Source organism: Phoenix dactylifera, chromosome 11 (genome assembly GCF_009389715.1).
Source record: "Phoenix dactylifera cultivar Barhee BC4 chromosome 11, palm_55x_up_171113_PBpolish2nd_filt_p, whole genome shotgun sequence".
Taxonomy (NCBI): domain Eukaryota; kingdom Viridiplantae; phylum Streptophyta; class Magnoliopsida; order Arecales; family Arecaceae; genus Phoenix; species Phoenix dactylifera.
Genome location: NC_052402.1, coordinates 16,457,790 through 16,470,779, shown reverse-complemented (window position 1 = coordinate 16,470,779; position 12,990 = coordinate 16,457,790). Strand labels below are relative to the sequence as shown.

Here is a 12,990-nt window from a genome sequence, read left to right as displayed (position 1 = left end):
TTTGAATGCCCCAACCATCAACAGGCATATATGCAACTATTGTGGCAATTAATTTCAAGATGTTGCAGTTTCAAATGAAAATTTACACCTTAGAAAAATAAGAGTATTAATCTCCAAACCATCACAGTTCACTAGACTGCAAAAATCCATAGACCTTCTAATATTTTTTATGCTGAGCCAGACTTTGTGTTGACTTTCCTAAAGCATTTGAAACAGTTAAGTGACAGGCCAATGCTTCCCATGCATAACATCCTGCACATCTCAAAGCGCATAACCATGTCTTTGAAAGCATTTTCATATATTTCATTGATCAGAAACTCGCCAGACAGGTGCAAACAAATCCGATGAAGAATGAAAATATCAAAAACATAGTTAACCATAACTGGAATATACATGAACTAGGAAATAGTTATTAACAAAATAAAAGGAAAGCCACAAAGAAGAAAAATATAGTGAACTATAACAGGACTACATGTTAATATAATAGAATGGTAAGCCACAAAACTGAGATAAGCACAGAATTACTATACAGTGCATGAAACATAACAGAATTATTACACAATGCAAGAAAATGTAACAACTATCACATGATTTCTTTATTATTTGCTTCCGCAATCTCGCAAATAGAGAAGATTCTACAAAAATATAGGCATAGATACTGCATTGTTTAGACCATTTGATCTCAATGAACCATATCAGGAAACTGAATTCATTTGAGTTTACAACCGCAAATAGCTAGAACAAATAAAACCACCGAGGCATAACTTAAATGAAATAGCATAGTTACAAACTGAAACAAGAGGCATGGACAAATATTAGGATAAAAGAAATATAAGATAAGGCCTTCTTGAACTTAACAAGAAGGTCACTTTCTTTCCACGTACATGATTGTATAATGTCTGAAGACGATCACAATTTGATTGATCTTCTCATCTTCCCCGAGGATTCACAAGCTGAGAAAATACAGCACTTGTGGCACCATCTTCAGTGTTATCATCAGTACCAGTACCAGTACCCAAGTTTACTCCCTCAACCATGCTTACACTGTTATCAAAAGGTTCCATCCGTGGTAGTAGGATACCAGGAATACTCTTTATGCTGTTCTCATCTGGGTCAGCAAGTGAGGAAGTCTCCTCGAGCTGGAGGGCATATTCAAGATTCCACAACACATCTCCCATTGTCGGCCTATCAACACCCTGCTCTGCCAGGCATTTTTCAGCTGTATCCCCAAATTTCTTAAGGGAAGCCGGATTGATCTTCCCCGCCAATGCTGGGTCCATAATATGTTGCAGTATGCCCTTCTTTTGCCAGCTCATTGCCCACTCTGCTATGTTAACCTGCTCCCTCGGTAGCACGGGGTTGAGCGCTGGCCTTGCACAGAGGACTTCCATCAATACAACACCGAAAGAGTATACATCAGACTTCTCAGTTAGCTGCTGCCTCCGGAAGTACTCAGGATCAAGGTATCCGAAGCTGCCTTTGACAGCAGTACTCACATGGGTCTGATCCAAGGCTGGACCAGTCTTTGAAAGACCAAAATCTGCCACCTTAGCGACAAAATTTTCATCCAAGAGAATGTTTGTGGTCTTCACGTCACGGTGGATTATGCTCTGAGCTGCACCAGTGTGGAGGTAATGCAGTCCCCTTGCAGCGCCAATGCAGATCTCCAGACGTTGTCTCCATGAGAGGGATGGAAGGTTGGCGCCATAGAGATGGCTCCTTAGTGGCCCATTTGCCATGTACTCGTAGACCAAAATCATCTCGGATCGCTCATCACAATAGCCAATAAGTGAGACCAAATGACGATGCCGGAGCTTGGATAACATCTCGATCTCAGTTTGGAATTCAGCCAGCCCTTGCTCAGACCTTGGGTTCCCTCTCTTGACAGCAACTTTAGTGCCATCTTCCAGCGTCCCCTTGTAGACCTTTCCAAAACCACCCACACCAAGAAGCAAGCTCTCTTCGAACTTATTCGTTGCATCCATGATCTCTTGAAACATAAAGAGACGACCGAGGTTTGTCGAGGCCAAAGAGATGCAGCTTGCCGTTCCGCTCTTCTGAGAAGTTGTTGAGACCTTGCTGATTGTGTGTGAGTTTCCATACAAAGGCAGTGATAACCATGGGTGACTATGGGGGCTAGTTTTTGATCTGCGAGCCACGAAACAGCAATAGCTCAATACCATTAACCCAACAGCAGCTACAGATCCCCCGACTACTCCGATTATAATTCCCAAGTTGTTCTTTCCTGAGGGCGACTCAGGCACAAGATCTTTAACAGCATAGACTCCATCCAAGCTTGCAACATCATTGCTGATCTTCATAATCTCCAAACCATTCAAGATTGCGTTGCTAAAATCAGCCATTGTGTCTGGACCAACACTCACAGACATGGTATTCGAACCATTTGATGAATTCGAAACAAAATCCTTGTAGTAAGGCACCGATAGGTCACCCTTTAGAGATGATAAATCTAAGCTTGCAATAGCAATGTCTGAATTCACATAAACATTGAAAACCAGTGTGTTCAGAGATTTACTGACAATATCGCAGAAGTGGAGACGAATCAAGTAAAGGAAGCTCGGGTCGATGGTGAAGATCCATGTGATGTTGAAATTCAAGTCCGTTACATTTGCATCTCCCATTGCTTCTGCAGTGGCATACACCCATTTTGGTGCTATGTCTGCAGTCATCACATCAGGATACTGTATAGTTGCAGGATCTACGGACACCTTCACCGCAGAGCTGTTCACATGGAGGTATTTGTCATCGGTCTGCCAAGTTCTCCCAAGCGAGTCATTCTGAGGAGTGAGCAAAGGACCCCCCATGTTCAAGCGATACATGGTCTCAAGACCGAGCTCCGAGAGACCACTGAAAGGAGCATTGGGTATAGCCAGAGCCTGATCATTGATCAATTCATCAGGGACCGAGACAACTTCGATGCCGTTCACAAATGAAACAGAGCCATTTGATGGGATAAAGGTAAGAACCAACAAATCAGAGGTCACATTCACCAAATACTCCTTGAACAAATATGTGAAGTTTGAATTCTTGAAAGTGAAATTGTTCATGAGAACAAACCCATCCGTGATCACTGTCAACGGGGCTGAGCTCAAGTCATGGCCAGAATTTGGAAGAGGATAGAAATAGAGGCGGATCCAGTGCCGGCCCGGTTGCCGGATATCGAACTTGTAATAGCCTGGTTCAAAGAAGATACGAAGGGACTGATATATGGGTGATGGAAGAGCAGAAGTGGAGGCGGAAAAGGTACCATCTCCAGAAGTTTTTAGAACAAATGAAGACTGCTGTGAATCAGGACCGAAGACCTGGCCTTGGACCGAGATATTTTGGGAGGAACCACAAGCAAGGAGGTAGTTGTCGGCAGGGGTGAATGCAGCAGAAGAAACATCAACTAAGAAGGTGCTGAAAGCAAGAGAAAAGAGCAAATAGATCCAGCTCAATAGTCTCATCTCCTTCATCTCCAACACCTGCCTACCAAGATAAACACCAGACCAGATTACGATAGATCGCTCAAAGATTTCTAATCCCCAGATACCTAGAATCGCCAAATCCACATTTCTCCTAAAACCCCCCAACTCTCCAGGCCTAGCTCCACCGAAACCTAATCTCTTGCTCAAAATCTAGAGGACAAAGTGCAGGAGCTCCAAAAGTACTACTGCAGCAAATAAACCACAGAAAGCAGCATTTTTCTAAGATCTTGCTCCTCGAACTCCTAAATTCTCAAAACCAAGAGTGTTGAAACTATCCAAAATCTTAAATGCTCTCATTGTCTGGAAGGCACCGTCCACCAAACCAAAATTTCTACTTTTAGACTCGATAAAAGAAAAAAGTTTGAGCCCCTACAATATATCAAAACTTATCCCGAATCAAGAACTACAGCTTTTTTACCCGCATTAAGAGAAAAAAAAAAACCTGAAAATCAAATTTTTGCGCAGCAAATCTCAGGGGAACGACAACGGCAAAAATTCAAGCTCCGAAAAATCAAACAGAAAAAAAAGAAGGACAGCGACGAAACATCAAAAAGCCCAGATCCACAAAGGAGCTGCCCTGAAAAAAAAAAAAAAAAAAAACTCTTTGAAACAAAATGGGGTGGAAATGGATCGTTCTTCCAGTTCAACCAGAGAGACAGAAAGGAAATCAGACCTTTGCCACAGTTAGGTTCCCCTCTATCTCTCTCTATCTCACCCCCTCGGGGATTGAGGCCCAGTCCCACTGCACCAGCGATGAGATTCGGGCGGAATGCACCCCACCACGACGATCTACAGGTGCTTTTCTTCGTCGACAGAAGAGCTCTTTCCAGCCTGTGGCGTTAGGCTGGCAATCTATAACGCCAGCAACCTACAGAGGAGTAATAGGACCCACATTAATCTTTACACCAAAGACAAACGAAACAAAAAAAAGATCTAATTTTTAACAAGAAAAAAGAATAAAGAAAGGAGCAAACACCGCCGAACTTTCGACTGGGCATCGGTGGAGGCTCCTGTTCCGAGCTCAGACGATCATGTGGCTTTGTTTCGATTCGCAGAGGTGGTTTCGCTTGGGAGAGGGGGGTATGGTAGGGTGGGGAGATAGAGAGCTGAGCGTGGGGTTTATTTAAACAGTAGTAACCGCCATGAGAGAGCTCTGCAACTGAGCTTGTAGACAAAGATGGGTGGTCGTAGGAGCTAATAAAAAATTGTAACAAAAATTATGGAAGCGGCCCATGAGCCAACGGTCCTTTTGGGAGATCACGAGCTTTCACGCGCCTTCAGGAAGCGACACTAGCGGCGTTCAAGGGCGTAACCATGAGTGCTCCCCCTTCGCGACGTCGACAGTTAAAACGCGCCCCGCACTGCACAGATCTCGGAGCGACAGTTCCACGATCCAATGGTGGATTCGCGCGAAAGAAATAAATCAGACGACGTCGGCATCTGTATTCAGACGGTCAACATTTTTTGCTTCATTCTTCCAAGTAATAATATCTTGATATGTTTTATTCAGTAAATATATCAAAACTTTTCACCCAAAAAAAAAAAAAATATCGAAACCTCAACAAAAAATATTCAATAGGTATACTTTTTTATTTTTTTATTTTTTGCTACGTATTCGTTGGAACAGTACTTTAGGATACTTTACCTATAACATATGTCCGTTCGTGCTGCAGTTGAAAGCAATATATTTTAGTGGACTTTGGTGCCCTAAGAACATGCTTAGCTCGTCGTTTGACAGCAAGTGCAGCTCCTCATCGATGGTTGTTGCAGGAGGTGCAGGCATGATGCACTCGCCAGCTTAGATGTACATAAGAGATAGGGTTGACCATAGGCCGAACTTAAATATATATATATATATATATAATAAATTTGGTCTAAAATTTAATTAAAAATAAATAAAGTTTAGACTCGAAATTCGACTCATAGATAAGTGCATGCCATGCATGCGTATTCCATAATCACTATTCATAGGCTTGCTCAATTCGCCGACCATAAGACAAACAACTAGCCTCTTTCTAAGAATATCTAAGAAACATAAATTTATCTTGATGGCTGGCAGTAAGGTAGTGCATCAAACTTAATAATATAATATCTAAGAAACATAAATTTATCTTAAAAAAATATCAAAGGTATCACAGTATATTTCTGTCAACTATCACTACATTACCGATGCAACAAGCGACATAATTACATGAGAATAATTTAAACATCTGAATTGAATGTCAAGTGGACATCCAGCTAAATGAGTTTACTTTATGTAGTACGAGCAAGCAATGCACATGGAGAGCTCGTTTAGGTTAATTTTCTATTAATAATAATTTAGAAACTCTCATAAATGTAAATTTTTCTTGGACCTCCCTATAACAGTTAGATAACTTTTTTTAAAAAAAATAATAACTTTTTAACTATTTATTCGATCCTTACCCTTCTCCCCATAACATCATGGGAGATTGTTGAACCAATGATAAACACTTAAAAATTTCCACTACATTAATATAGTAGGAGATTAGATATTTGCTCTCCCATACTTCATCAATCTTACCAATATAATAAATTAACTATAGAGCACATGACATTAATTGATCATACACATCTAAATCTCTCTTTCATCTTTTTTTTTATTCTTTTCTTTTAGAAAAAGAGGGGCAGACTTACCTGTATTGTAATATATAGTCTATATAAAGATTTTTGAGGATGTATCTTTCAAGATCAAATCTACAATCTCTTGCTATTAAATAGATGGATATAAGGGTTAGGGCATGCCTCCAGTTCATAGATCCATATATACTATTGAGATATGCATCTGTATATATTTTTCAAAATATGGATTTCTAGCTACATTCAGTCATCATATAGCGCGTTCTATGATATTCCACAATTAATAACACCTCTTATTCTTGTGGACAAAAGGATCTAATTTCTGATACAAATTCTCTTTTATAATGGATATTTCTTTTTCTGCTCAAATAATGGATATACTTAATTTAGGTGTAAATCAACCTATTGGTTGGGTCCCTTTGCCATAACAAATGAATTACCAAATGAAGAGCAAATTGAAGGCATGCATATAGTCCTACCAAGTAAAAAATGTGGCCTGTGGTTCCATAAAACTTATTTTTATGGAGGAAACGAAACATACAAGGGAAAATGCGACCATTGGACTTGAAACCAAGACCTCTCTTTAGAGCATACCTAAAGGATCGAGATCAATTATATTAATTTGTGAGATTGAAGCCTAATCCATCTGCAAGGAGAAAATAAACAACTCCTCTTACAACAAAGCTCGGCAAATCTAGTCATATGAAATGCGGAAAAAAACCTTGTAGCGTTCTCCACATGAACTGCCAACTTACATGTGTGACACGTCAAGCAGTAGAACGTGATGTGTCTCACTCATCTCTTAATTTGCCGACAAACTAAATGAGAAACCTAACAAACTTTTTCTTTTTTCCCGAGAGAGTTTAAGTTAAAACTTCATCGTTGCATGTGTTCGCACGTCTCGGAAACTTCATGACATGCATGACAAATAGCCAATCCTGGACCAGCATTTCAGTCCTCCACGGCTTGGCTTCTGCTGCCTTTCAAGCACCGCCCCACATGTCGCCATTGCTTACCACCCAATGCTTCGTTGCTCCTCCCTGGCTCCTACGTCCATATCGTCGTGAGGTGCCTTGCGATGACCAACCACGTAGACGACGACGGTGACGTCGTACTACCCTTTATAGCCCAACTGGCGTGCCGCCAAGGAAACAACGTCGAATTAGCAGGCCTCCTTAGAATGGAAACCCGAGTGTCCGGCTTGTCTTTAATTCATACAGCTGGATTAAGTTTGTGGGTCTCACCAGAACAAGATAATGACTGGTCCGATATTTTGTTTGTAAGAGACCCTCTCCCTTGTTCGGACTCCAAAATTCAAACTTAATTAAACCTCACAGCTGGAAGCGACATGATGTGCCCTCATCTCACGGAAAGGAAGATAATAGTTTTTTTTTTTTTTTATATCGACAGCTCACACATGATGGGTGTGAAAACAGCCAACAAAATTAGAACACAAAATGCTGCGCAAAGGCATAGGCACAGCTCCGTGATCTAGCCAGAAAAAGCCTCGGAATGATGAGCGGCAAAGGAAGCAACCCAGTCTGCAGCACCGTTCGCCTTCCGATATACGTGCGTGGCCTGGTAGGAGTCAATCTCTCTCAGTACTTTACGAATATCGTGGAGCAATGGCCGGTCCTCAGCTGAGCACTCCCGTCCCCGGATTCACTCGATCACCGTGGTCGAATCCCCCTCGAGGAGGATGTGACCCGCACCTAGTACCTGCCTTGCATAGGAGATACCCTCTTAAGCCGCACGAAGCTCAGCGGTCACTACTGACGAGTCAAAAATCCTCCGCCCACCTGCCGCGACGAGTCTGGCGTCGTGATCCCTGATGACAAATCTCACACCTCCGCAGCTTCCGTCCTCTGCTACGCTGCCATCGAAGTTCATCTTGAGAAAGTTAGGGGATGGGGGCACCCAGGATACCAAAATATTATCCTGGATGCTAGTTTTATTTTTATTTTTTATTTTTTTTTTTAAGAAAAGAGAGGAGAGAACCCATCAGGATATTATCAAGATAAGAAAAAAAAGAAAAAAGTCTTAAGTACAATTAGTTTTTTTAATCCGGCTCCCTATATCAGTAGACATTGCATGTTTAGATGCACATCATCTTGAGGATAAATAGGACCGCGTGCAATGCAAGATGAGACCTGGAATAGAAGGAGTTGGAAGATATGTGACATGTATCCTTCTTCAAGATAAATGATATATATATATATATATATATATATATATATATATATATTTGCGCATGTTGCTCATCTAAATGAATGATATATATACATACGTCGCTCATCTGAGCATGCACTATTCTTTGTTATGTATAACATGCATTGCAGAGGATTTTAGATTTTAGTTTGTCACCAGCAAGGAGTTGATGTCGAATCGAGATTTCTTGGGTCCCCAATTGTTAAAATCACCAATTATCTCCAAAACTTAAGCTGATAAAATGAGATAGATTTATTTACATCTTGGGCTCATCCATTAAAAAAAGTCTGGCCCATATGTAAAGAGGAGTGTAAGAAAATATAAAATATATAAATAAGTCTACCTCATTCTATTAGCTTAAGTTTTTAAGATAAGTGGTAATTTTAACATGGTATCAGAATAGAGATTCTTAATAGTTTTTGGAACAAGAGGTGATTTTAACAGTAATGTTAGAAGACATTTATTGAGAGCGGAGAACTATTAAAAAACAGGGCGCCGTCAATTTATATTTATTTATTTGTTTGTTATTATTAGAACAGTCGTTTTCCTCTTTGGGACCCTTGACAGTTTGCACTACATCTCGAGAACAGCTGTTACGCAAAATCAAAAGGAGTTTTGATGCACTCGATCAAGATTTGTCTCACCTTTCCAGGGTATGCTTTCCTTCTTCACGCAACGGAGCGGTGAAAATTAACGGGTTGGATTGGAGTTGATCAAACTTATTAGGGCTAGGTTTTACCAATCAGATTCAATATGTGCTTGTAACACAGCATCAAGCTGTTCAAGTAAGTATATCAAAAATTATCATTATTTAAAAATATCTCCTTCAATCTATTTAATCAAAATCATCTTACGATCTTGGAGCAATTAGTTGAATGTTCATATTATAATGCTTATGATTATAATTTTTTTTTTTATTTTGAAATTTACATCTAACAAAATGATCATGGTATTGTCCAAATTATCATCTTAAATGTGACGAAGTTTTATCTAAATCAATAAGATCATAAATATAAAACAAAAGAAATTCGCAAATGAAATACTAAATCTTAAATTAAGACTATATTCGGTATCATTGTCACTTTTTAAAAAAATAAAGTAAAAAATTTATTTCTATTTTTTAAAGTAGAAAAATTATTTTTATTTTTAAAAAAATTTTCTAACAAAAATCTATTTGATAGTTATTATTGTTATATTTTTATTTTGATAATACAGAAAGGGGAGCGACCTCTTTCATTACAATTCTCCTAAGATAGTCTCATATAGACTTTTCTAGAGGAGGTACCAAAGAGAAGGAGTCAGAAGACTACACAAATGGAGGCAAGAGAGAGAGCAGAGGAAGAATCTTTTTGGTGAAACATGTTGGGATGAAGGCTGATAACGTAGTAGTTGTTGAGGGCTGACGAGAGAAATAAGTCATCAGAGCTGATTCGATCTAATTTCATAGCTCAAAAAATATTTTTGAAAATAATGAAACTAAAAATATTTCACTTCCAATTTTTTCATAAATTATGAAATTAATTTTAGAATAAAAATTAAAAATAAGGAACTAAACATCTTTATTAGATTTAATTTTATGTTTTTTCTTTTAAAATCAAGAAAAAAGGGGAAAATGTTATAAACAGGGTCCCAGAATATTCAATGCCGGGTGGCGCATGCGAAATAACGCATAAGATATCATTGAGTTATTTATTGTTATATAGTCGTTTTAGCGTGCTCATATTCAAAATGGCTGGGTCCGAAGACCAAACCCCGACGCTTCCATAACGTGATCCCAATGCCTTGCAGAGCGCCTCAATCTTCGCCGTCTTCCGATATATTTACGATGCTACCCCTCATGAATCATGATCACCCGTCGCCCCCCGCTTCTCGTCACCTCTCATGACCATAGCAGTCGCCGAATCTTCTTCTTCTTCTTCTTCTTCTTTTCTTCTTCTTCTTTCTTTTTTCTTTTTTTCTTTTTTTTTTTTTTTTTTTTGATAAAAGCGGCATTTCATATAGCTCTAACTTGAGTACATCCAGCCATATCAAAAGAAAGTAAAGCATACAGGGTAGGAGGAATATCTCCTATAGATGTCCATGTGACCTCTCCAGAATGCCGGGCAACAAAAGAGGCAACCCAGTCTGCTGCACTGTTTGCCTCTCGGAAAACATGTAACGCCCGGAAATCACTCGACTCCTGCGCCAATCTCCGAATCTCACTAATGAGAGGGTGCCCATCACCATATCTGTCCACTCCCCGAATCCACTCTATCACCACAGAGGAGTCCCCCTCAAAGTATATATGCTCAGCACGAAGTCCCCTCCCAGGCTGCCCGCAGCTCCGCACCGACAGCGGTGAGTCCCGGCGCACAGCGGCCACCAGCAGCTATCAGACCACCCAGATGGTCTCTGATGATAAAACTAACTTCTCCAGATATCCCGTCCACCGACATACTACCATCAAAATTCACTTTGCCTGCTTCCCCGTTGCCGGAACACCGCTCGGTCTTGTGGTGGAGGTAAGTTTACCGAAGAGTTGCAGGTATCCCACGTCCTTGTCGTGTAGTCAGACGAGCCTCACCGATCCGACGGCCAGGATCCACGTACAGCGGAAGGGGGCCGAGGGATGGACCACGCGTCGTGGGCCCAGCGTAACTCGCGGGTGCGTCTCCGTGGAGATCGGAGTCTGCCTCGATAAAATAAACCCCAAGTTTGAGATATATTCGGCTTCTTAGTATTTTAATGGACCCGCCAAAAGGGGACCGTCGAGATACGAGCCACGTGCTCACATGGGTGACGTCGGCAATACCATCGTTCCTTTCCGCGCTCCGTCGCCAGATGCGGACTCCGACTACAGAGACCCAACAACGCACCCACTTCTGACCTCAGGACCGATGCTGGAGGGAAAATAAATAAATAAACAAATTACAAAAAAGTTTCTTAAGATTTATATTAACCTACATCCAATAACCTATAAAATTTATATTTACACTTAATTAAATTAATGGTGCCAACAAAACTATTTGCCTTATATAAAAAGTCAAAATTATTCTTAAATGGGGAAGAGGATGCGCAGGCTTTCTTATATATAGTTATTATATTACTTAAGATTATTTTGGTTATTTTTTGAATTTTTTCTTGATGTGGAATTTGTGTTCTATTTAAAATTAATAATTTAACTAATGTTTTATTAAGTTATTATTTAAAATTTTGGATAAAAATAAATTTTAGGAAGGTAAGCATAGATTTTTCAAATTATTAAGTATAAATATAATTTACCTCCAATCCCAATATTTTTATAATTTACTCAAAATATTAAATAAAAAATATTAAGTACCAACTATTTTTAATATATATATATATATAAAAACCAACTGTGTCACACTACCAGCACTAACAACAACAGCTATAATTTTTCAATATATAAAGAGAGAACAAGAATTCAAGCTCCAATTCAAAAATAGGAAACGAAAAAAGGAGCATGAACATGCAACCAAAATAGTGTCAATGGCTTGAAGCCACGACACCAATAATTAAAAATTCATATCTCTCGAGGTTTTTCCCCTCCTTGCCAAGAGAAGGTCCACTTCATGTTGGGCTATGTAAAGTGGAATGAAAGGAGCCAGTTGAAGCCCATTCCAAATTATGGCAGCCTCTCTTATAAGAAGAAGAGGAGAAATTTGGCTTAAAGTGAGAAAGGTTTGTATGAGGTATTTGGAGAAATCTCTTCTTTTCTTCATCTGGTTTAGGTATGGATTTCCAGGGAATACTGTTTTGCATCGGTTTAAACAAGTACAAACTTTTTCTACATTTTTGGAGAAAAAAAATGAAATGTTATGCCAAATAATGATTGGGTTTTCTTTTTTGTGTGTTTGGACAGTGAAAGATGTTGGATCAAGCACTTATTACCATACCAAAAGCATAAGATGTTAATAGAGGCGCAACTTTATTTTCTTAAGCCGAGGCTGACCACCGCAGGGTACCCCCCATGGCTAGCAACGGCAGAGCAGAGCTTCGTACTAAGCGGCAGGTGGGCCGGAGGGGCTTCGCAATGCGCCCCCATAAACGCATCGATAAGTTGGGCTGTCAAGCATCGATGCCACCATGTGGCCCCCATGAGCCACACGTGGTAGCGAACCCCTAAGAAGGGGCTTGGAAAAATCCCAACAATCTCCCCCCCCCCCAAGCGACACCTTGGGGGTTCGAACCTGCAACCTCGCTTTGATACCACTTGTTGGATCAAGCGCTTACTATCATACCAAAAGCAATTGCTATTAATAGAGGCACAACTTTATTTCCTTAAGCCGAGGCTGACCACCGCAGGGCACCCCCCACGACTATCAACGGCAGAGCAAAGCCCGTACTAAGCGATAAGTGGGCAAGAGGGGTTTCGCAATGCACCCCCATAAGTGCATCGGCAGGCTGGGCTGTGAAGCACCGATGCCATCATGTGGCTCCATAAACCACACGTGGCAGTGAACCCCGGGGGGGGGGCTTGGAAAAATCCCTACAAAAGAGAAAAAGGAATGTTGTTTGGATGCTTTTTGAAATAAATTATTGGGAAAGGAGAATTATTATGAAACTGAACAAGTTTTTCCTTCCAATCCTCGGTGGGCTAGATTCATCGTGTGGAAAATATGTTTGGATATTTTGGGTGAAGCACAAGATATTTTTATAACAATATAATTAAATAATAAAATATATCATATTATAT

The 12,990-nt window shown here is 40.1% G+C and overlaps 1 protein-coding gene across 3 annotated transcripts; it reads right to left on the bottom strand.

The window, feature by feature from the left end:
- Positions 1–568: 568 nt before the first annotated feature.
- LOC103714625 (receptor-like protein kinase THESEUS 1) lies at positions 569–4,767 on the bottom strand. Of its 3 annotated transcripts, none has more exons than XM_008801943.4 (3): positions 4,465–4,767; positions 4,162–4,356; positions 569–4,065 (listed from the first exon to the last, which is right to left on the bottom strand). In XM_008801943.4, the coding sequence occupies exon 3, from the start codon at positions 3,474–3,476 to the stop codon at positions 930–932; it is 2,547 nt and encodes an 848-aa protein (XP_008800165.2). In that variant the 5' UTR covers positions 3,477–4,065; positions 4,162–4,356; positions 4,465–4,767; the 3' UTR covers positions 569–929. The 3 variants fall into 3 exon arrangements, with proteins under 3 accessions (XP_008800165.2, XP_026663282.2, XP_008800163.2); XM_026807481.2 differs by having other exon boundaries at positions 4,473–4,767; XM_008801941.4 differs by having other exon boundaries at positions 569–4,356.
- Between the last annotated feature and the right edge of the window lie 8,223 nt (positions 4,768–12,990).